Below are 27,985 nucleotides of genomic sequence, written 5' to 3' on the forward strand. Positions count from 1 at the left end.
TTGTGAAATTTCTGGAGTGATAGCAAGGATTGGTCGAACTGAATCACGCGGATCACTGGCGTTGAAAAAAGTTGAACAAATTAAATGGATGGGGTTGGGGTTTTGTTGTCTCCGTCAAGTAGGCACGTAGAAAATGTACGCTCATCAATTCAAGTTTAACTTCGTTCACCTATACAGTTTTAATATTACAGAGTAAATTTATCGGTTATCAACCTTAAAAGTAAGTACATATATGACCAGCGTTTGTACCTCGGTTTTGTACTATGCTGATACTGTTCTCAAGCCTTAAGCTTGAGAACAAGTCAATTCACACTGATATTGGAGAAAATAAATGTACCTACAAAATGCGGTCATGTGGATGTAGCGACTCCTTATAACAGTCGAATGTCGTCGAATGAAAAAAGTATATTTACATGACTACGCGAGTGTCGTTGTAACAATTTTAATGATATTTTGCATGCATCATGAAACATTTGCAATTCTATTGAGTACAATATTTTTGAACAACATAATAGTAAACATGTAACCATGTAAGGATATTATAGATTGTTGATGTCCCTCGAGTATTTACTGATTGCTTAGACATATAAAGCTAAGTTGTGTTTAAGTTCATGCTGCATATAGGTGCATACTTATAAAAAGAACCCCTATTCATAAAATTGTATTCCGTATGTATATTATTCATTACTATATTTTACGCTTTTAGTTAATCATTGATTCAATTTCGGGATAAACATTTAATATTTAATAAACAAAACCCTCAATGCAAGCGGTGGTAACCGCAGACCGCGGTATACCCTATAGTGTTTATAATATTTTGATGACTGAAATATATAAGATGCGAACTTAACACCAAAACATAAACACTGGCATTTTTGAAGAAACTAATTATTATTAAACTGTGGATAGCAGTATACGCTCATTTTACTTTTGGTATTATACAAACTTTTAATTTAAACTTTTTTAACCAATGTAATCGGACGCGGATCATCTCCGCTTAAGCCCCTTGGACTATTTTAAGTAAACAAAACATTGTTCTTATTTTTTACGTTACCTGGGTGTGACGTTCACAACGTACATCACGATAAACGTCATAAACATTATACTTCTCGAGCAATTTATGCGTAGTAACATAATTCATGATAACCTGTACAAATTGCAATAAAGACATTTTGATTGAGATATTGTAGGCAGGCCTAAAAATGTAATAACATTAGTCTTACCCGTTTTTTTTTTACACTATTATGTAATATTGTCTTTGTTTAAGTTGTAATAGTCAAGATATGATAATTATTTAGAACCTCGTAGTTGTTGGCTTAATGCTTAAATGCTTAAACAATAAAAAAATAATTATAATAATAATAACAAATGTTAGAATCGCATTAAAATAAAAATTTTTTTTAAAAAATTGCCAACCATAATAATACACGATTGAATAACAATTGCAATAGATATTATAATATCTTCCGGCTAGAATAAAACGGTTCTGCGTCAACTTTTTTTAAAAAATTCGTCTTTTGATCTTTTGTACAGTATTTCTACATGCAATTATTAGTGAGATATGCAAAATTAAAAAGTTCTTTGTCATGAAAAATGCATTAATTGTGATTAAAGTTTTAGAAGTTTTAATTCCATAGTATCTTTTTATTCTGATATAAGTTTATATAGGTATGAAAAGGTTATTCTGTCGTTATGTAATTCAATGTTTGCTATAATAAGTATTCAAGGATTTTATCAATAATACAAGACACAAAAATTTAAATTACAATTATTTCCTAAGTACAGTTTATTGCTGTAATAGTATTTATAGTTTGAATATAAAAACAGAGTTATCGATCAAAATGGCTAAGAATTTATAATTTTTTTTAATAAAAAAAAGTTCTATGTATACAAGATCAGTTAGTCGGAAGATTAAAAAGGTTCTATAAAAAAAACTTTTTTCTTCTTATGCATGCCCAAGTGCGCTTGTTTTTCGATTTGTATTAATTTTGTCGATGCTTAATACTTAATACTCATAACGTATCAGAAAATAGTTATTTTTATTTATGCATAAATGTGTTAGTTGTATTCATAACTTTATAAGATAAACTAGAAAAAGTTATTTGCTATATCAAAGTCAAAACTTGCTCTCCTGAACGATTATTAGGATATTGTGACATAGAACATTTTCATTTTTGACGAGGTATGTTACAGATCGTGGTCTCATAGTAGTTTTTTATGATGCTTCTATATCATAATATAGGTAGTTAAGTTTATTTGCGATTCATTGGCATCGTCGTGTATACGATTTTGGTGTACTGTAAAACCATTTTACGGAATAAAGCAATAACAATATTGTTAGTGCAATTTCGTTTCAATTCACGGAGCGTGTGTAATAAATTATATGATATTAGATATGTGCTTTATTGGAACTTTCGGTCGTCTTTGCAGTAGTAAAGCGAAATTAATTCAAAAAAAAAAACACTATTGACTGGACAGTAGATATATAATATTATAAAGCAGGTAAAATAATAAATTAGATTTTGTAAAGCATATTATAATCCACACAGGAGTCCGCAACCAACCGGATATTTCGGGTTCGGGGTAAAATGTCCCTCGACGAATTTTCAGGTTAAATACGGGATCGTCCTTTATATATATGAGTATATAGTATAATGCGAATTATTAATAACGTCGTTATGCGCGTGCATAGGCGTACGAAATGACATAATGTTTTATTAGTCGAGTAAGAAAGAGGACTGGGGAAAAAAGCGATAATTAATATTTTAAATCATTTTCATAAATAGTATGTATTGTACATAATATATAATTAATTGATTAATGATTAAAACAATTATTATTAGAATTTTTTTAGATGTATAATGTGTACAGTTAAATGTATTGTTTCGATATTTCGTTTTATAGTTACGCGTGTACTATTATACAAAATTTACTCTTGTCGTTATAAGTTACCTAGGTCACCTTCATCGATATTACGGTATAAACGTTCTAAACTTAAGATTCGAAGATCAAATTAATTTGATTTTAATCGCGTAGTTATTGAAGAGTTTAAATTAATGTATACAGAAATAATAACATCATTATAGTATTCGGTAATCATGCAGATTAAAACTTGGACAACGGGGCCATTAATCACATCATCCTAATCGTTTTAAAATACTATTTTGCGTATAACATAATATATGGATACTGTATAAGACATAATATATTAAAAGTATACGTCCTCTGACATAACCAGTGATTAGCGTATGGATATGTTATGATTCCAGCTACTCTGCCACAGAAACATTTTATCTCGAGTCAAGTGATAAATCTATACTTATACCTACAACCATCAGTGGCGCATTTAGAATATATGCGTCCAGGGGGTGAAATTATTTTATTGCCCCCCCCCTTCTGGTCATTACTCATTACAACCTCAGACCTATCCTAGGGTTTAACAGTATACAAATTCAAAAGGTTTATTCAATTAAATCGTTTTATACGTTATCAGTCGTATTCATTTCACAATATCACATCCAACTCAAAATTATTTGATACGATAATCCGTTATCACAAAATCGTTGATTAATCAAAAATTGTTATACCCTTATACAATTTATACACGTTATTAATCAATGTATATATATTTTGTAATACAAAAAAAAAAATTACACTCGATAAAACTGCCACCCCTGAAACTCTTAAAAATTTTCCGCTGGAGGCATTCGCTCCCTTCGTCCTCAACTAAATGCGCCACTGGCTACAACTATCTTAAACGTATAAGTTTATAATATATTTCATTTTACGAGAAGGAGTATCGGGTGCCTACATTTTATCGAAACTATTCACAATTAATGACGGTGAGCTTACCATTATATAATTATATGTATATAATATATATATATATATAATATATATATATTGAATCGAAATGATCGATAGCCAATAATTGTTTTTCATTTAAAACGGCGTTCGTTTAATGGATCTCGTTTTACACGAATAAAAAGAGTGTTTAAACGGAAAATGCACTTTTAATGCAATTATAATGTATAGCCTCATGTTAACCAAATACACGCGTAATTAAACTACAAGATTCTCGTCAACTCGTCGAGAGAATAAATTCCTCGTTCAAATTGCTTTACATCCCATAATTTGGTATACCAAACGTATATATTATAAAGTTGACATAAGACCGCCGTTCACTAAACGTCTGAACATATATACTTGAGTTATGAGCATATTAAACATATATTATAATATTATATAGTCAATATAACGCAAAAAAGGTGCAATTATAACAACACAGCTGGTACTACTGTTGTACGTGGAGTTGAATATCTGATCGAATTCACATGACATTTTTAATTAAAAACCCACTTGAATGATGAGATATGATAGGTACGTCGTCGATAAGAAAATCGAATTATGTAATTTTTGTAATTAAAAAATTAATAATCCTTGATACTTGCAATTTTACACATTATAAATACATTTTGAGGATTTACGTGTTTGCTCTAATCTATAATATTGTAGTTCACGTTTTTCTTCACACTTTTGACTTCTGTAAAATACATTTTAAAAAAACAAACCGAAAAGAAGAAAATTCTACCATTTAATGATAATATATTATTTGTTTTAGTTTTAGAAAGTATAAAATAGAAATATGAAAGTATCAAAATATAATATAATGCATACTTATTATATATTTTATATGTTGGTAAAAAGTACACAGAAATAGTAACAATTTAGTATTTAAAGCAAAAAGTAACACATTTAAATGGTTTAAATTCAGACTCAAGCTCTTTAAAGATAAAAAAAAAAAATTAATAGTGTAAGTTGCATCTTTTGTCCATATGGGTGTGAAAGTGCAACTCAAAAATAAAATCACACACCTAATGACAAATACCTATTTGGTATTTGGATATCTATTTATATATATCTGTTTATTTAGTTTGTGTACAATACAATACGAAGTAAACAACACTATTTAATGACGTAGATACCTATAATTTCAATAAATAATAATAATGTATTATATAAGTATTTGAAAAAGGATCATTCGTATTATGTTTTAAATTTCTAAGTTAACGAACCTGACTAGGTTTTCCATTAACTTCGTCTACGGCATAATGCAATTCAGCACATGTTAAAAGGGTTTTTATGTTTTTATTTATACAATTTGTGTTTTATGATTACATCGTGTTACGCATTTGTGTCTGGGTTCTCTACATTTTTATATTCACAGCACGTCATAAAATCGCTGATTTTGATATGGCCGATACAGTCCAAGACGAATCAGCTCACCCGCTAAAGTCTAACTGAATTAAAAACTTTTATTATTTTTATAAATATACAACCATAATGGTATACACATATATATATATATATATGTATAGCATATGCCTTAATTATACGGCTTGCTAAACAAATACTCACCAATAAGAAGAGGAAAATGTTAATACTTTACACTTTTAGTTAGATACCTATATATCTACTTTCGAAATGTACAAAAACCAGTAATTTAATTTTATGGTTCAATTTTCAACGATTTCTTACTTATAGTTTAAATTAAATGATTAAAATTGTATAAAACAATTAACCTGAGGTTATAAAATATTTGCGGGGGTCTTCTTATTGTTATATGGGGCTCTGAACAACTGTCCAATTAGACGCCATCCCATAATCCGGGTCTACCGATGGTTCTAAAAACCTAATATATCCTCTTAATTCACGATCAGTTCTCTAATCATGTCCGCTTTAAATTCACTGCAATGCTTCTTTTGATTAAATCAATAGAAAAGGGAGAAAATACCTACATTATTAGTTTTGCCGTTGGCCTTTTGATTTTTGTTGGCAAAAAAACTTTTCTAACAAACCGTATTTCCCAACATCTTTCATCTCGTGTATCGTTAACTATAAAAACATGTATTGATATAAGTCGATTAACACGAATATTAAATACAAAATGTATTTGTATTATTAAATAATAAATAAATAATCATGCATAATCTCGGATACGACTTATACAATTTCAACCACGAAACTATTCAATCGAAAATGGGTACTGTTTTTCAAAAATATTCTGCATTTGGATCAAATATACAAAATTCGTACACCGTAAGCAATTAAAATTAATTTAAAATTGGTAATCAATAATTAATTAGAGTAATAAATCAAATGTTAATCGATAACAATTATCCACGAAACAATATTTTTTTTAGATATTTAAATATATTCTACTTTAAAAAAAAAAAAACGTACAATGAAAATAAATATTAAATTGAATTAAACGTTAAAATAAATATTATATTTTTAAAAGTCAATTATTTGTTCTGAGAAAATCTTTAAGTTGTCCTGCCGAGAAATATAGAACATAACATAAAAGTATTTACCAATTATTATAAATATAACGATTTATAATATTTATAATATTTATGATTTTTTCTTTTTTTGTATGATTTCAGATTAAAAGTTAAGACTGTAATAAAATACTTTGATTTTGTGCTTTTATACAATTTTTAATTAAAATTAAACCAAAATCTTAATTGAATCACGCATGACAGGTACATACTCCAATTAACATATTTAATAAACTCTCAAGCTCAATAAATATTAAAATATTACCAAAAGAGTCACCAAAGAAATATGTGATTGATCGTAATTGAGTTTCAGTGTTATAGGTGATTGTAGTCTGTACAATATTGTTGATAAGTATAATGGTATAAAATTAACTTTTTTTACATGCTCTATTATCGACGTGCGTTTGATAAGAGACTGAAGTGTAGACTGTGTAGAAAAATATGTATATTCTAATGGATTTTGAAATTGGTGCGAATGAAGCAGTGAAAATATTTTTAGAAATTATTTAATAAACATCGCGGAAGAGGCTTAAATCATTATTGTTGATTGTATTTTACTGTATAGTTAGAAAATCTTGGACCTCGGATACGTACAAAATATGTTTTGGACGATGAAAAGTTTAGTTATTTCTGTAAAATGATTAATGGACTGGCATTATCCCAAAAAAAAAAGTTAAAGAAGGTATGACTTATTACAACTGTTCTTATAACATATATATGTTTTCTTCATAAAAGCCCACAAAATTTTAGTTTATTTCGATAATACCTATACGTCAATGAAAGTTTGAAAATGAGAGTGGAATCGGGTGATATATTGAGAATTCGTAGAATTCAATCAATATATTTTCCACGTGAAATGTATTTCAAATGACACTTAAAGAAAAAAAACAGGGCAAAATATTATCAACTAGGATTATAGAGAATTTATAATTCAATAAGTTCTATAATTTATAACTGCAAGTAATAAATGCGTACCTACCTAACTTCTTGTTAAACTCAACATTGTTTAAGAATTGTTTGCTTAGTTTGCTGATTACAGCTAATATGACATATTATATTGTATTATACTTATTATTTTATGAACTATATCAGTAGTACCTAATTGTAATTTACCGGATTGAATGCAATAACAATTTATTTGTCGAGATAAAATTTAAAAAAGTAAATACCATTATGAATAAAATTGCTTAAATCAAATACCCCAAAGAAAATATTTTCTTTTTAAAGTGAATACTTCATAGGCGACAGCGTTTGTGTTCAACAATCAACACATTTTTACATTTTTCGCTTAAATATTTAATCAACTAAGTACAGTTATTATAAAAATGTGCCTCGATCGATTCCTTACACATTGTGAAAATATTTTGTCAGAATACAAATCAGGTTAATTCATGAGACGTATTTTTGGGTTTAGGTTATCTGTTTGAGTGGGAAATAAACATATATAATATAGATTTGTTATATTTTGTGTCTTGGTTACTTGGGTATTGTTAACATAAATATGTTTTTTCGGCTGGATACACGTTTCTGACTGATTTTACATAAGGTGTTCATTGTCGTCGTTATTTAATGTTAAAAACATATTTATGATTCATAGATTTTCCTCGTAGAGGAACAAATACATAGAGTACAATGCTATAGGTTTTTCTAAATTATAATCGCTGTACTATAATTATTGGATATTAGCATTATTCGACAGTCGACAACAATCTAGTCAAGTTCGATTTTATTATTTTCATTCCAAATTAATTTAATTGTTCACTTCTGTCGTGTGTACTGAAACACTTGCGTATTTTATTTTAATTAACTGGTATCCAAACCAGTCACATCCCTATCAAGTACAAATATATATTTTAAAGAGTATATTAGGTACCTTAAGTTTATTAGTTCTCATTAAATTTAATATATAAAACAATTGTTTTGATCTCTTCTAACCAGAAGACCCATCACCCCCGCAACGTCCTTTGGCATGCAAAGAACGCGATCACGTTTGTTTGTTGTTTTTCGTTCGGATTAAGTTCTCTTAAAATTTATAATAAAGTACTATATAGGAAACGGCTCGTTTCGAGTACCTATACGTGTTGCATGCGAACACACCTGTTTGTTTGTGTGGCAGGCTTTATATACCCTTTAAGTGTTTGATACAAAAATAATAATAATTTATAAATAACAACATCTAAAAAGAAAGCAACGAAAAACAAAATTATAATATAATATTGGTACAGCGATGTAACACTCTTACGCGCAAACAATTTAACACTTCGAAGACGATGACAATGGGAATGTGCGTATTATAGAATATTGAAAAACCTAACTATTAGTTTTTTTTTGACATTGAAATTAATTAAAGAAATATCAAAATATCGTCTAAATCGGAATAAATTATAATAACTTAGAATTATAATGTTTTTTGAAAAACTTGTGCAGAAAAATTTTAACACTGGAAAAAGAGTATAAACGCCAGAAGTGAATTATTAAATTAATTTTTAACTTTGATTGGAATTAAAATAATGAAATCAAACTTTACTGGGTGGTTATCGAGTGTCGAAAAATCCTAACACTCAACCGTAGATTGATAATAATTTAGAAAAACAATTCTCTAAGTACCTAACAAAGAAACATTATATTATAACAAAATATGTAGGTACTAAATTTTCACTCAAACAGGCGACTCTAATTCCAACAATACGTCACAACGACAACCTCAGATTTGCATTCTGATAAAATATTCTAATTTTTCACAACATGATCGAGGCAAATTGTTATAATTGTATTTAGTTGATTAATTATGTAAGTTAAAAATGTAAAAATGTGTTTAACATAAGGCACAGTCGCCTATAAAATATTAACTTAAAAATGAGTTAAAACCGATTACAGTTAGTCATTTTAATACAATTTTAAAAAAAACTATATCACACACATACAATTATTTACAATATTTATGTCTAATAAGACAAATGATTGATGTATAAGTAATAATTATACAATATAAATGAGACAATAAGAAATGACAATAGAAGAAAAACATAACCATTGATTATATATTTATATCATATCAGTCAGCAGCAAAAATATGTAAATGTTTTAATGAATAATAAAAATAACAACAATAAATTAAGTTTTAAAACAAAATATAACTCACGAAAAATTTTCAAGTTTCTATAAACTCTTATTTCGTGAACAGCGAAAAATAACAAAAATCAATTTTCGGTGATCAAGTTAGTGGTTTTTTCTACCTATTTTCATAAATTTTTTTTCTAGTAAAATACTGATAAATTCCAAAATAATAGAAGAGTTGCTACATAATGAAACTTATGGATCGCTTTTTACGTGACAAATAAAAACACTCATCATTGTAAAATAAATAGCCATTTCTCTCGCCACTCGGAAACTAAAAATTTGAATAATTTTCGAATTTAAAACCTTTCAGACATACCCACTAAATATATAACCAAATCCCACTCTAACCTCTCATATTAACCCCAGTTGCTTTAGTTATCCAAGCCCGGTTATATTATTTTTCGCTATTTTTTCATCATCTACACTTTAAGCCTTAAACTTTTTCTCGTGATACGATTGTTTGAGAACTGAATAAAAAGATAAAAAAAAAACAATACAACAGTCTTATAACGTTCAAAACGATCAGATTATATTTTATTCTGTGCAATATGTGCTTGTGAAAACGGTGTAGGACAGTTTGGATATCTCTTCCTTTCAGTTGTAAAATGCATAATAATAATTTATAGTATATATTGTATTAAACATTTCAACGTAAACGCCATAATTAGGTCATACAATTTCAGTAAAAAACTCAGGCTTAAAATAGTTTCATCGCTATTTGGAAAACTGTGGAAATCTAGATGAGTAGGTATAAAATCGAGTTCAAAGCTTTTAAACATTCTTCTATAAAAATATTATAATAAAACGTATACGTTTTTGTTGTATTATATTATCATATAATTTTCAATTTGTTTTTACATATATTTTTTATATTTTTAATTAATTTTTTTTTTTTTAATGATTTCACACATCTGGTGCACAACAGTGCTGAAATATAATTACCGCTATTCCATTTTATCTCAATTATCTAAATATCTAATAGTTCTAATAACACTTAAAAGAATATGTAACCTATATATAGCGTGATTCACCAAGCCACGTTTTTCTTCTTCAAAAATGCAGTTTTTTGAAATCTGATTTTATTGGAATATTTATATACTATTGCTTACATACCTTATTTTTCAAATCTTGAAATTTTTGTGCTATTCTAGGAGTGTCCTGTGGAGATATAAACTTCCGTTTTTCTAACTAAAACGGAGCGTTTTTGAGGGATTTTTATATTGCCCAAGCAACTACATAAGAATAATACAGGGTAAATAATTTTCTTCGATTTCGTGTCCAGTACACACTTATGGGTATAGGGAAGATGTTCGTTGAAATTAACGATCTTGAAAATTATTATCGATTTCACTTTGTGGATGCGACATTTGAGCATAATATAATTAATTATATATAGTACCTACCTATACATCACATTATAAACCGCATAATATTTAATATTGTTATTACGAGCGCACTTAAAATTTATATTACACAATCCACTGCGGCAGTGGCAGCGACCTACGAGCGAGCACTTTGCAATAAAGTTTGCTGCAGTCATATTATACCTATAATACGCGAGGCGATGAAATAAAAAATCCCATTAAGCGACTGTTTAGAAATTCGCTCAGTTACCTAGGTATAACACGGCGCCGCGAAAGCCACCGCTTATCGTCCTGCACGGCGAACGAGGGAGCGCATTTCGATAAAAACCGTATACAACACGATAATAATGAACTCATTCAATCCTATTGGTATTATATAGTATCATCATAGATTTAGGTACGTAAAAATCGTTTTAAACAACCCAGCGCGTAAGGTGTTCACAATATGCAATATACGCGAGCGTATAATAAACGATTTTTTTTCTATTTAATATGCTATTTCGAACACAGAAATAAATAGGTACCTACGTGTAAATCGGTAACGAACGAATTACCGCTTGAACTACAAGCCAGAGTCAAATACGTTTTAATACACTCGAATATTATCTAATAATTATTGGGGCCCGATTAGTTGATGGCTATAATTACTATTGGTTCTTTTTCTGATGGACGATAAAAGCTACTAGCTTAAAATGTGTGAACATACAAATCATCATAACTAATTATTATTTTGTATTTTTTACGTTTTCACCGTTTTTGTGTCTTGTTTGTGACTTTTAAAGTCATTTTTTTATGTTCATGGGCATTTTTACTATTACAATTCAAAGAAAAATTACTAGTTAATTATTTGTTATTATTATATTTTTATATTTTGAATTTTCCACTAACCGAACACAATTTAATTATACCCACCTAGCTATTACGAATTATGTTTAATAGTTTTCTAGATAAATACCAGTTTTTAAATTCAACTTTAAATCAAAATCACGTGGGTTTATAAATTGAAATTTTTAATTTTAAAATTAACAAATAAATAATATATGAAATTATGAACTTTGATAGTTTTATGAGCGTTGTTTATGTATTTAAGACATTGACGTATTCAATTCTTTGAGTTTTCTATTTCATAAATATATTTTTAAGGCATCGACATCCAAACCCTACTGATTAATATATCTATATACTAACACAATAATGTGTGAGAACGCTTAAAAAGTCCACATAGGAGATTATAATATTAGTACACAAATAAAAAATACTCGGGACCGTCAGTGGCATAATGGCTTTTCGAACTTATTATTTCGTTTCCTTATAATCTTATATTATCCTTGCCATTATGCAGAGTAAAATATACCTGAGTTGGGACGAAAGATCGGAAAAAGTCATAACCTAAAAATGTTATATACTTACGAATCCTAATCAGCGTACACGATTTAAACAGGAAAATTTCGCTTAACATATTACGCGAAGTGATGAAAGTTATACTCGACGTTTTCATGAAACAAATAGTTTTTGATTAACGTTTGAGAAGTCCAACGTAAGTATGTTTATTTCCTAGGCGCCCGTGCAACACGTATCAGAGTGGTGCCTAATGAATAATGATCGGATGGCACGACAAAAGCGATATAACGGATTACACCCAACAATGATCATTTGTATCTCGGGCATTTAAAAATATAAATTAAACACAAAACGCCCCTATAGGCATTGCCCTTTTAATCACAACGAGATCACACCCATTTACTGAAATTAATTATTTTGACGATTATTCGCCGTTTTAAATTAAAAATTCAAGAGATTATAATATTAAAGTAGTTATAGGTGCTTATGCACTTTGATGAACGGGATCTGCATTTTAGATTCTGAGCGGAAGGTGTATTGATTTTACAATGATGTGTGTATTTTTTTTTTTTTTGTGTACTCTACGTAACTTAGACCAGGTGCACTACATGTCCACTGCACAATTTGATCAGGTCATATTACCTACGACGTAATTGCAAAAACAGCATGTGTGCACCGATCCTTGTAGTGGAAAAAAATATTTCAAACATTCGATCAATTTTCTTATTTTGTCGTAAATCAAAAATGAAAGACTGTAGATACTTGAAATGTTATCATATCTGTACATAGTATAATTTAAAAAATAGTTTGACTCTTTTTGAGCCATATATAGAAATTTGAAATTATAATTTCGTTTTTTTCATTTTTTCTGTATAACTATGATTTATTGCCCGAGTTATCGTAGAATTCAAATTATTGAGCTTATAACATATGCATTACAGACACTTACTCAATGACGAGTTGCACTCGAAACCTACTGCACAGATACCAGGGAGCGGTTACTGCAGCTACTATCCGCCTTCTTTACTAATTTTAGGTATAGAACAGAGGTACGTGGTAGGTATTTCTTAAAAGATTTTTTTACATCAGATAAAAATATTATTAGAAAATACAGTCACGAAGTGAAAAGTTGAAAAGCGTTGAAGTTGATGTTTTGAAGAAAAATTTGTCAAAACCACCAAAATGATCAATTTTTTTTCTAGTTACTTCTTAAATTTTAATAGTTGTTCAAATATATATAATATAATATATAACTATATAAGTAATATAATTATCAGAGTGCGCTTATTCGTTTTGATGGTGGATCAATGTGTGCAATTGTGATTTGTCACGCTTGTATTTATGCTGTATTCCTCAACGTCGTGTTATACCTACATACTGCTGTAACTGCAAATCTGCAACTCAAATATGTACAAAAAATAAATAAATATCGACGGAAAGAGGTTTTACATGGATTTATATACGTTTCGCGTACGCTTTGTACAAATCGTTGTATATATTATTTCAATTCATTTCAATTCAAACTCGCTCGATAAAATTTACGGAAAAAAATTGTAAAGCTCGCATCGCCCTCCTGGTATAAAGTCTATACTGTAGACTGTAGACACAACATATGTACAGTATATAAATATTATTGCATAAAATATATTATATAAACACGCTTTTCGCCGTCTTCGGGAAGATTTGATTGGAATCTACATAAATTGCGGGCAATATGTACTGCCGGCGTTCAACCACGCCTTAATTTGTTCAAACACATATACGTATACATATAACTTCGCGTGAACCATTATGCAAATTCGCAAGATCTGAAAACAAAATTATCTATAATATAATAATATGGTTTCAACAATATTTTCCGATGGAAATACCATTATACCTATACGCCGTAGTGGCGACGGCCATAATATATTCGTCAGTTTGTGAACGGTTCAGCACAGACTCCCATTTCAATTTACACTGTGGGATTCGTACATACATTATACGTAGAGTATAACACACGTTTTTGCGACGAGTATATAATGGTTGGTATGTACATAGGACAATTTGTAAAATAGCGATTTCGTAAACGTTCGTAAATTTTATCACGCGTGTGCTGCAGATTTTTGAAAAAATATGAATGATAGGTACGTGATGACGCGGGGACTGCTGTGTGTACCGTTTGTTTAATTTTTCATGTTTTTTATGGTTCTCGCAGTCAGTGGACAATCTATATAGATTCGAGCGATAGTCTATAGATTTTTAGAAAACATGAATTATTGAGTGGCTAACTAGGTAGACCACGCCTAAGATGGGAAGATTGTGTGAGGAAAGATGTTAAAGATGTTAAAGAGGTTGATCCAGGAGCAAACTGGAGAGAAATAGCAGAAAATAGAATAAATTGGAGGGAAATTTGTTTTGCGGGATGGTCTTAAAGGCCGGAAAAAAAACCCAAAAAAAAAAAAAAAAATTGAGTGGCTAATGCAGCTCCACAAATAAAAATGGTATTGTAATATACACTTGACAAATGACAACACGCCCCATGGCATGATAAGTATATCATATTAGTAAATAATCGTGATATCGGGAGACGTCTTCGAAGAGGCAGCTAAAGGAGCGTTGGAAATGGGCATTGGAGTTTTGTAATAAAGGATATTAGAATGCTCCATAACGGATTTATGATGATTCTCTTACTTGGTTCGCTCTCAATATTCGCGAAGGACTTTGGCAATATACGTCGTGACATTTGGAGGTTGAAGCTATCTAGAAATCTGCAAAACGAAACCAAAAGATGGTGTACCATATCAATGGACCTGTTCCGACTAAATGTTGTTATTATATGATTCCCATTTCGCCCATACGACTTTAGATGAATTATAAAATATGCCATTAGTCCGATATAAATATGATACAGGTACAACTACTACAAACATATATATACCATGTTTTGAAATTTTAAATGTTTATTATTAAGAATATTAACCTCAGTAATCTTTTGATATCAAATGAAACAAAATTTAAATAAATAATTATTATTAAATCAAACAAAGATAATGATTATTGGTAAGAGTTCTTCAAAACACATACTGTACATGATTCATAAATACATTTACCAAAAATATGTATAAAGTATACAATATGATGTGTATAATTTATTTTTTGTATTTTGAATTATATTAGTATTATTACTTATTTAATTGAACATTTTTCCAAAACATCACAAAGTGTACAAACATTACGTATCTGGTTGAGACTTTATAGTCAGTTGATACACAGGTATAAAACAGTTTATTACATTTATAGAATGAAGTTACTCATATAATATTTCGAGAAAATATACGTTTAGATGAATTTAATATCCATTTCAGGTTGTTATTCTCCATTATCATACACTATAATAACTGTATTATGCGGATTAATAGTGTAAAATTAACCATAGCGAAAAAGTCCTGGATTAAAAAACTGAATAAGATTGTAGAATGTAGAAATAATATCCGAACCCCAATCTAAAAAGTACATCCTAATTTTTAATTACATTTCCGGCTGTGTATATTTTATGTTTTATATAAGTAAGTTACAAAATGTACCATAAACGTTCCGACAGTTACCGATATTGTTGCTCCATCGCACACATAATATAGGTACTAAATTATTGAACGTCGGATATCCGTGCAAACACTTTGTAAAATAATAATAATATAATGTTTTCAATTTCCGAAATTCTTGGTGATGACGGTGCGTATATATATAGGTATACTGTTCGCTTACGCAACACGTGTTTTTTTGTTGTAAACGTCGATGGTCGACAACAAAGAAAACGTATTTTATTTGAACCGTCGTGTATAAAACAACATAATGATGGCCGCTCACATCCATCGTGACCACCGATCATTTTCGTTAAAATTGAAAATAGTTTATTACACACCCACATGACCCACCCTCGTAAATTATTGACGTTAAGTAGGTATGCCTATATTATATACTGTGCTCGTCGCTATTCGACATTTCAATACTGAAGATCTTACCCACGTACAACTGCGAAGTGTTGGTTACTTTTTTATTTTGTAAGTGATAACGGACCACATCGATTTTTTTTTTTAATCATATCGTAGATGATAATATTAATAGTACTTCAACCACCTATAATACGGCACGGCGTTTGTAGATGACTCTCTACAACATCACTGCAGTTTAAAATGTCTATCGACCTGAATATTATAAAACAAACAGTCATCAATATTATAAAAAGTTAAAAGAAATTGTATGTTACCCATCTAGGTTATTCCTTTGAGAAATATACAATATAATAATTTATAATGAATAATAATATATATTTCTAGTCTTTGTTGTCGTCAGACTATTATTCTTAAGAAACGTTTTTTTTGATATTTGAAAAAAAATCGCAAATTGAATTCAATTTAATCAGACTTTTATTCAATGGTTTTAGATTCTGCGAGAGGAGCAATGAATGCGTATTGCTTTTACAATGTGTACACCTACCTATATTTTTTTCCTTATGTCAAAAGATACTTTTTATATAGCAGACAAAAATGCAACAATCTTCTTTATTACTTTACAAGTAGCTAGCGAATGGAATGTAGTTTGTACTCTGGGGGGTCAAAAATAAAAATCACTCTTTTTAAAAATAATCGGGGAAAACAAAAAAAAGATGACGGAAAACCGGGAATATTTACGAAACACTTTTTTTCAATAAAATCAATTTTTATTTTTTTTATGAACATTCTGAGTTTAAATATTGGTAATGATCCCGATAAAATCAGCAAATTATTTTGTAGACAAAAATGTTTAGATTCTATAGCCTAGGCTTGAATATGTAATACCAGTTTCTTATAAGGGCCGGTGCTCTTACAAAAACTTAAAGATATCGAAAATAGGTAATTATGCATAATCTTCGAAGTTAAAATGTAGACGAAATTAAAACGACAATATTTAAACAAAAAATAATGAATTATGTTTTGGAATTCAAAAAATATTATTCATAGGAACAACCATTTTTTGTAATTCGGTGTAATGTATATTTATATAATTATTTACTATGCATAATGAAATGCTCAATATTCTTAGATTAATAAGTTAATATAACAACTAGGTACTAATAACTAGTAAAATTATAATATAGATTTATGTACCTATGCGATTTGCTGAGAAAAAATGAGTAGTTCAATCTACCGTATTTCATATGTATAAATAAATTACTAATGACAATATAAAATACATCACTAATACCAATCACTAGTAAATCAATCTTACAGGAGTAAGTTAAATGATTGATCATAGAATTCAAATGAGTGACCTACTGAAAAGCGACGAGATTCACTCGGCGTCACCTACCTATACTATACTGGCAATAATAGCTGCTATATATATATCAGAACGACTTGCATGGTATTTTTTTATTTATACTTTTTTTCTCAAATTTAATAACAATACGCACAATCGTAATAGACCGAATATACCATTTGTTTGCATTGCGCGTAGGACGAGATCACTAAATGAAACTTTTATAATATTATATGTATATATCTATTATATCAATCATCAATATGTTTCGGTCATAAATCATAATGGTATAATGATGTTTCTGAAAATTGCAAGCCAAAAGTATTATTGCAGCTGGTTATGAAACAAACTAGACATTTTTATTTAATGTACTGTTAGTGTTTTTATATAATTTGCATTCTCGTGTCTTGTTTTTGTTTCAAAAAAGGTCACCTAGAAAATATTATGTTTGATGGTCACACAACTATAAGGTTATTACTTTAAGTAAGTTAATTGCGATAGGAAGTTAGGAAATTCTGTGAACAATTTTAGAATTTTTGTACATTTTGAGCACTGAAAGGTTTGTTTTAATAACTGTCATTTTTATTTTTCGGCTTTTCGCGTGGAGCATACAAGAATTATACGAAATTTCTTATACAATAGGTACTTATAATCATACTAAAACACTTCAAAGAATCTATAATATAGATATGTATTATTTATTGTTGTGTAGGTACCTACCAGGAAATACTGCAGCAGCGGTGCGCAATAATGCTAAAAAAAAGATACATTTTAATTGTATTAAAACAGCTCGTTTTGAAACAACTTTGAAAAAATATAATTTATTTCTTAATTATATTATTTACCTCTATACAGAGAATATAATAATTTAATAGTTTGCACTTTACATCAGTGCATAATAAATCGCATACATTAAAAATACCTAATCGTGTTTCGAGGGAGGTATACGCCTACCTATTTAATTAGAACTTAACCGCAATGTCTAAATACTAAAATATGATTACGATGGATAGAATATTTTACGAAATCGTTTAAAAATGAACAAACCTATAATAACAATAATAATAATACAGATAGTATAATACTGCATTATACTTATATACTGTAATAATATCGTATGATGTCGAATAATTTACGCTTTAAGTAGGTACATTAGATGTCAGTTTCATAGATGAGATTTCACAAAAAAAATGTGCATCCGTCAGTCAACTATATAAATAATGTAAATATATACACAGCGGTCTGCAGGGTGAAATGTTTGTTTGTTATACATATATATAGGTGGTGGGTACTTAGATATATTATATAATATTATATACGTTTTATGCAAATCGTTTCGTTTGCATTCAACTCGGAATTCACCAAACACAATTGTAATTTTTCCTTCTTTTCACTGTACGTAGGTACAGCCGGTGTACACTGCATGACCATGGCGTGAACGTGACATGTATAAATAATATTCTGGTGAGGGTGTGTGTAAGTAAGTCGTCGTCGTGATTGTTACATATATTTTTTCCCCCGGTGTATATATAAGAGGGAGTATTTTTTTTTTTTATGAAAAAAATATAGTCTCACTACTTTACGATCCTCGACAGTAGTTGTACGAACATTTAACAGAATGTGCGATATTGCCCTGCAGGATACCACGACACCGGCACACTGATAACTGATAAGTAGGTAACCTACGATATCATAACTCAATGACTGACCGACTTTGTTATAATACTGCACGACGATGACAGGTAGTATTATGCGATATGGTGACCCGAGAAGACAGTGCAACAAGTTTATATAAATACATAATTCAATAGACAGATTACCTGTTGCAATACACAGAATATAAAATAAATTATGTGCGTAAATTATATATATAATATACAGCCATACAGGCATATATATGTACCTATGACATCAGTCATTATAGTTATATTTTAAACTAATCAATAATACATAAACCCATTATCTTCTATAATGCATTTGTTCATTTGCATTGCTATTTCAGCCTATTTACATACAAGTTTAAGATTAGTTGCGTCATTTTGTATTCGAATACGTGGATGGTGGGTGATTAAAATGTGACACCTGTTCCAGTACCTAAATTAAATTTGAATTAGGTGCATTAACAATTCATACAATTGTAGCAAATAACAACATTATTGCAGGTACTTAATCAGATATAAAATGTGTTTTAAATTGCAATATAATAGCAAAAGTTTTACAACTGTATAGTTACGTAATTTTAAAAACAACACCCATGATTATTACCTACGAAAAAATAAAACTGTAGCTCTCATACATCTCGTTCACTCTACAGTTTTCAGATATAAGTAAATCAACAGGTATTTATGTTATATGCCTAATGTATACACACAGGATTCTTTTGTTGGGGAATTTTGTAGGTCATAAATGCATTTTTTTGAAATGGCATCTTCGTTATTTCTTTGTTGAGTTTTCATATAATAAATGTATCCTCGAGAGGGCATAGCCCTAAAATAAATAATGTACCTATTATTATTAACACGACCACACAGCAGTATTATAATATTATAATATAACAATACGTTGACGCGTTATTTTGTCGACAGGTGCCGTACGAGGAGACTTCGTGCCTGGTGGAAGTGGACTGGGAAAACGGTTTCGTGGAGACGTCCGCAAAGGACAACATAAATGTGGGCGAAGTATTCAAGGAACTATTGAACCAGGCTAAGATCAAGTACGACCTGGGCCCGTCGTTGCGGCGGAACTCGGCGCGAAGACAGTCGTTGCCGTCCGGCGGCGGTTCGGGCCAGGGGTCGATGGTGCCCACGCCGGCGCAACTTGCTCACCTGCAGAAAAAGGCGAGCGGCAAAGACGACAGCGGCGGTGGCGGTGGAGGTGGCGGCGGTGGAGGGAGATCGAAGCGCAACTCGTGTTCGATATCATAAGAAAAAATAATTTTTTAAAATAAGACAAAACATCAAACGAAAAATTATAACTACCACTGCTGTACAGGGTGTGTGTAGGAAGGTCATAATTATTATATTCGTATATGCCCAACTACGACTGCATTCTATACAATAGGTACTCAAATACCACCATTAAATACATAACTATATATATCACTAATCCAGACGACTACAATAATTACTAATTACTATTACTAATTACTACCACTACTTCTTCTAACTATAAAACTATTTCTATAACTACAATACTGCAGCCCCTGCTATAATTATATTAGTTATTACCGTAAGCCGCAACACGCCCCGTGACGGAAAAATTCTAAATAAATGAAAATATTTTAAAACAAACATAAAAAAACAAATGAACTTAACTCGAACTTAATTCGTAGGTACCAACACTCGGAGAGTTTATCGGTGGTGGTTACTGAATATTATAATATGCTGATTATTAGTATATCTAAATTTAAAAAAATAATGCGGATATAATGTTTTATTATTATTACCTATTATTATTCTTGTTATTATTATTACACCGCTGTAGATCGATTTTTTTCGTTACTTTACTGGACGTATGATTTGACTTGTTTAAATTTAATTATAAACTATATAACTCATTCGGCTAATTATAGGCCATATTTAAAGTTTTAAATGTTTATGGTTTATTCGAGAGTAAATCTAATGTTAGCTGTGTAATATATTATTGTTAAGTACTGTACTTATATTTACCTGCCTAATTCAAGGGCGGCGAGGATTGCTTATACAAGGGAGCTATAAAAAAAAATTACCACTTCTAATAAAAACGATAATTTATATATTTATTTAGTAGACGAGAAAAAACTCTTAAGTGTTCAATTTTCAGGTTCGCGGTGGTAAGAATGTACGATGTAATTAATAAACATAGGAACCTACGTGTATTCGAGTTTTCGAGACAAACCATCAGAGCCTTTTGGATTTTTTTTGTCTGGATCGAAAGATTAAAACGAAAAACATATACCTCACCAGACCCGGGTAGAAACTGCCGGTAAAGTCCCTCTCGAAACGACACATCTGCTGATTATATACACATCGTAGTATTGTCCAAACTTCGCTTTCGACTACACAGCGAGTATGAGCGCATATATAGTGCACCCGCGGTAGCTTCCGGTTTTCCGTCGCCCGTGAGACGAGTGAAAAACGAAAAAAGGAAATTCTCTTTATCTCATCCACGCAGATGGTTTTTACACGTACTTCGAGACTTACCTGAAAAGGATTTCCAGACTGGAAGTTTTCAGAGCTAACAAAACTTGTAAATTGTAGATTAGTCGCAAAATCAACTGCTTCTACTTCGTCTCTCTATCGAGTCGGAAAATTTCATCCTAAAAGTACACCGCGTCAACAGGAAGGTTTCGGCTCGTCCACAGCGTCCATCGTCGTCCGATAACCGTGCGAATCGTTCCTATAGTCTGTATTTCTCTGTCGGAAATACATCAATCTATTTATTTGTATTTTAATTTGTTTCATTATTTTAAAATTTGCACTGTATATTATTCTGATACGATGTGTAACCCTGGCTTTTTTCGGAGGATGTCACATCCGCGTGTGCTACCACCATTACCTCTCTTGTACGTTCACAATAATACATTTTACTCTGTAAATTCTAAAATTAGAATTAATTGACCAGTTCTAAAATGTAAGGGTATGATTATTATCAAGGAGGTTTTTATTGATATTTGTATTAAGCAGCAAATTATGACTTTTTTAAAACTTCAAATCGTTTGTACATTTTAAAATGATCTAATGTTTATAAGTTACTTAAAAATAATAATATCAATAAAATTCTCCAAGCAGTCCGAGATTCCATGGATAATAATTTTACATTTAAAATGCATCATGGACCATTGTAATTCGCTCTAATTTTAAATAAAACAGAGTAAAGTGGATTATTGTTAACTTAAAATTTGTTATGTTGTACATTTATAAGACAGACACTACATGCGGGTGTCCTTAAGAAGATTTAGAAGATTTAAAAGTCTATTTTAATAATACCAACTACCTACATAGAAATAAAAATCTAAAACAAACATTATTAATATAAGACTAAAAGAAAATGATAATAGGTAGAGGTACATGACGTATTATTTGGTGGTAAAAGACAGTTTTTATGAAAGCTGAAAGTGCGGTTAATATCTCGAATTTGGTGGAAACGTGCATCGTCCTCAGCATGGCAGACTTATTTTGTTGGAAACTTTGTGTTTTTTTTATCACAATTGACACCCCGATTAAAAAACCGTTTGTAGGTAAGATATCACCACAATATAATATTGTAATATTAGTCGATACTAATATACGTAGACTTACTGCTCGATTCTTCAGTACCGGTCATTGAACATAATAGAGGTATTATTTATTTATTAAAATTGAAACGTGTACATACATTAGATCAGTAGCGTGCCTAGAAATTTTCAATTTGTGCGGTAAGAGATGTTATAAGTAACTATACATTTTAAATGAGTTGTGTTGGTATAGTACCAAAGACACAAATAAGGTGATTTAAGGCATAATGGTGGGGTGGGTGAATATAACCCCTAACCTTCCACCTGGGCACGTCACTGCATTATAGATACGTATGCGCAACATTTACAATAATATCTATAAAAATAACTACCCCAAAAAAAAATAAATACTAATCCGAAGGCACTGCAGCTGTGATGTAGAATAATAAATAATAATTAGTTACATGCTGTATAGCTACATGGAGTCGATAATAATATCATTATCGTGTTATACGCATACCCGAGTCGTATTCCAAACTCTGTATTATTACTTATACATATAAGTAATGTATGTACGTTATACTTTCGTTTAAAAACGTAGAACGCATTATACGTGCACAAAGCCGCAAAGGTATCGTGGCTACGTACCACGGGCGTGCTGCAGGTATTAACCGAACGCATTTATTAAAACATATTATATAGGTGGCCACCGTATAGTCCTACCCGTGTACATGCGACCGGATTACATTCTGCGAATCGGGTTTAAACGGTTTTTATACGATATTATACACCCCTGTTGAATAAAAATATGTGCACAAACACGTATGATTATGGTGTTATTTAGATACCTAGGTATCCGATGTCCCGGGCCGCATATATAGGTATTATAACGCGGTGGTTTTAAAGTCGGAAACGTTTCATTATTTTCAGCTGCGACTTTTATTAAATCAACGAATTACTCTTTTACCGTGTGCTCGCGCTAGCCTCTGCGTAATTAACTTAACGAGTTACTTTTTACAGCGACGTGTACGATGTGACGCATAACCTAACCTGTATAATAAGTATAATGAATTATTTTTTAACGTGACAAACAATCTCGTTGCGAGTAGGTCCCTGCCCAACTCGAGAGTTAAATTTTACTTTTTCGCCGTGAGAAATTATTATACGCACCTTCCTATTCGCGGTTTAATACGTGTTTCTAATATATTATACAGTTTGACCGTGGTAAAAAAAAACACTTCGCAGCATGACCTGAAATTTTCATAAAAAAAAATAAAAAAAGGTTTAATCGTCAAAATAAATTTTGTATGATAGAATATAAAAATAACAATTTAAGTAGATTTCGAAGTTAAAATGCAAAACATCGTAAATTCTATACCGAATATACTTTTATAAATATTAATACAATATACCAAAGTAAATATTATACATAGGTACCTTCATAAATTATTTATTTTACAAATCTACAACTATTTCTACATAAATTCTGCTTTTATCGCATTTACATTGAAGTGTAACTGTGTAAGTGACTTCACTGCAAATACGATATAATATATACGTAATACCTGGTTACACTGTTCACACAGCAGCCAAGAGTCTGTGACCGCGAGTTCATTGTCAAATACAATCATAACTACACCGTCTACACCTATCTAATTCTAAATCAATATAAGTATACACCTATCTGCCTTAATACGAGTAATTATATTGATAATTAATATAAACATTGAACTTTCCATCACTCATAGTGGTGGTGATGATGAGTGATTACTGATTTATGAATTTGGTTATTGTGCCATTGTGTTATGGGCTGGTCAGGTTACTGATATGTTTTCGGCGTCGGGCAAAATAAAAATAACCTAATTTAGACTCAAGTGACTAGTACATAAAACAACGCACGAAAATATCCATAAATATTTGTCGAAAAAAAATTATGCAGGTTATGGTTGACTTAAAAATATACGAGTAGCAGTGCAATGTGGACCCTGTGCTGAAAAATGTAAGAGATTTTAAGGACGGGCATGTTAACGGAATGTCTTTTTTTATTAGTGTAAGGGATATTGGGTAGGGACTGGGGGGAGAGTGGGGTTTATAAATATAATATGATGTTTCAATAATTAGTTTAATATTTTGTTATTTTATTACTTAATGTACAAGTGTGTATCAATAACAGAGCTATATTATCTATATTATGTGTGTAATGTGTCATGTGGGTGTTATTATATAAGTACCTAGTTATTAGTTAAGACTTGAGACATAATTCATTTTTAATATTAAATAATGAGAAGTTTACCTGTCTTACTTGCTTTGAAAATCTGGTTGTATCTAATCATCAGGGAGGAAATGAAAAAAGTAAGATCATCGGGGCAAAAAACATAAAGGAAATGTTGAAGCATGTGGTTGTAACCGTGTAAAGAGGGGAGACAGAATTTGTTTAGTCCCTGGGCTTACAGATCCTGGATGGGGCGGGACCCGTTTCGCCCAAAAATGGCCCACACCGTTACACGGGAACCCCTTTCACCCGAATTTTGTTTTTAGATGATTTCCGTTTCGCCCAGGGTAGTTTAGATCAATTTAAAATTAAGTTGACAATAGTTTAGTCAAATATTATATTTTATAGCAAACGTTATAAAACCTATAGTTGTAATGAAATCGATCAAAACCTATAAATAATGCCTACGAATTTATCAACGCACTGCATCTTCACCATAGCTTAGCTTACCGTTGTTTTCATCTAACACAAACGTGGTATAGAAATATTCAGCAGTGTGGTTTAGCAACAGAATATAAAAACAATTCGGATATTGGCAAATGGATTAAATACACTTATGGTTTATTATATTTGGACCCCGAAGAAGTGTCTGATTGTTTTGTTGAAGATTTGATGACAGAATGCCCAACTGATGATAGAGCCACCAAATATTGTGATTATTTAGTAAACAATTACATTTCTGATAATACATTTCCTCTTTGTTTATGGGCATGTAATTCTGCTTCCGACGAATGTGTGCGAGTCGTTGCATTCGTTCTTCAATGACCATTTTTATTCTTACTCTCCATCTATACCAAGTTGGTTAAATGTTGTGAGAAATGATGTTCAAACAGATACAAATATAAAAAATCAATAGCGTTGAAATACCAAGGACATCAAAAGATGCAAGTATAATTAAAAGGCAACTACATTATCAGAAACAAATAACGATCCGCGAGGTACCGATCAAATTAAATTACTCTCTATGAATTCATTAAAAGCATGTGTAATAATTTTAAAAAGAAAGTGTGGGTACCTATTAATAAATATATTTTGAACGATTAATCGATTTTATTATAATATGTATACATTTTTATTATAAAGTAAATTATATTTTTTTATGATTATTTTTTATAAATATTGCGGACTAAATTTCAAATTTGTTAAATTTATCACTTTTGTGAAAATAATAATTTTTGGAAAACAAAGAGTTGGATAACGCTAAATGATACTCAAATATTATAATTTACAATCATTGACAACTTAATTTTAAATTGATCTAAACTACTCTGGGCGAAATGGAAATCATAAAAACAAAATTTGGGCGAAACGAGGAGGGTTATTTTTGAGTGAAACGAGCTATGCCCCCTGAATGCACTATTGAGTGCCTTACACCTACCATTCGACAAGGTCTGTGTTTAAACATTTTCATTCTAGTATGTTTACAATATTTTTATGGCCCCCAAATTGTTAAGAAAAAAATTGAAACAATACGGGTGATAATAATAATGACTTTTGGTATTAGAAATAGAACTTCAAATTGTCAAGTGTGTTTCATTAACGTTTCCATCATCATTAATCAGTATAATAATTTTAATTTATAAATAATATTTACATCAATTAAAGGAATATTACCAACATTAATTTTGGTTTCTGATTCTTTGATGCGGCTCCATTCACCAACGTTTTCTAATAATGCACATAATACCCGCTGCAGTTTGAAATTTTGAATACATCTGGACGAAGTGTTTGCTAATACATAATTATAAAAATATATCAATAATACCAATAGGCTGTAATAATTGGTTAATATAATCTTTCTTACTGTTAATTCAAAATGTTAAAAATTAAATCTTAGATGTTTAAAGGATTATAGTAATTATTCTGTTTGCGTTTTAACGTTAAATTTTACCCACCTAGTAAAAATAATTGTTCATTTTATCATTGCACCTACCATACTTATAGGAATATGTATTTCGACATAATTTTTTTTTCTTTGGGGTTGTCCACGCACCCGAATACTACAATGACCTATAATAGAGTATTACAAGTTTTTAAGTTTTTGTATAATAATTTATATATGATATTATATAATATATAAATGTAAATATATTTATATTTTCAATAATAATTGATTGTACATCACATGAATATATACCTAATACAGATGATAAAATATAGCGATTTGTATGACTGAGGTGAAGAAAAATTAAATACATACTTTTAAGTTCCATGTTAACTCTAACCTTAATATACCTACCTAAAACAAACCATTTATCAACAGTGAACTCGGCCAGCCTTGCTGACCCCCCCCCCCAATTTCACAAATAGGTACAAGTTTAATCACCTGCTAATGTTTCAACTATTATAGGTACCTATAGTATTAGCAATTAGGGCTTGAGTTATTATTTTAGAATATTATTAGATGGTCGTATAATGGTGGGCATTAAATTATTAGGTAGGTATTTATTAGATGCGTTTATCCCGAGGCAGCTCGAGTATAAGTGACATAATTTATATAATACAAAAAATATGTTACCGGCGTCCTTCGAAAATCGAACCATTATGGATTCCCATTTGTCTGAAGATTTGACAAAAAATTACATCTATAAATCTATCAAATATCATACACAGCCGGTCTATAAGCCATTTGTCTACTCACGTTTCATACCTAACTACTTCAGTTGTACCTAAATATTGGCTATTGCCTAAACTTACTTAAAACAAATACACCTATTAGCATTGATTATAAAGACCATGTATTTATAACTAATGCTAGTAGGTAGTTCCGCCGACATACTGTATATAAATAGGCCAGGTATACTGCAAGCGCTGTTTCGATATTTTAGACCAAACGTTTAATCATTATAACGTTATACCTATAAAATATATAATATACTAATATGTATCATGTACCTTTCTAGGAACTAGGTAGGCACCGTGATTTTATTTTCATAAAATATTATGTTGTCTGTACATGCAATTTTTTAAAGGCTAGACTTCTACAGTATCGATTAGTAGTTGGTTACGATTAGTTAAATACCATTTAGATACCAGCTAGACACATGGTCACTTATTTTTCTAAACCACGATA

The 27,985-nt window shown here is 30.2% G+C and overlaps 1 protein-coding gene across 1 annotated transcript in view; it reads left to right on the forward strand.

The window, feature by feature from the left end:
* The window catches only part of LOC111032855 (ras-related protein Rap-2b-like), a 102,043-nt gene extending 77,047 nt beyond the window's left edge, over nt 1-24,996 (forward strand). Inside the window, exon 4 of the mRNA XM_022313320.1 lies at nt 20,032-24,996. Within this exon, the coding sequence (XP_022169012.1) occupies nt 20,032-20,370 (339 nt within the window). The 3' untranslated portion in view covers nt 20,371-24,996. The remainder of the gene's footprint in view (nt 1-20,031) is intronic.
* The last annotated feature ends 2,989 nt before the right edge of the window (nt 24,997-27,985 follow it).

The sequence above is a fragment of the Myzus persicae genome, unplaced genomic scaffold (genome assembly GCF_001856785.1).
Source record: "Myzus persicae strain clone G006 unplaced genomic scaffold, MPER_G0061.0, whole genome shotgun sequence".
NCBI lineage: Eukaryota > Metazoa > Arthropoda > Insecta > Hemiptera > Aphididae > Myzus > Myzus persicae.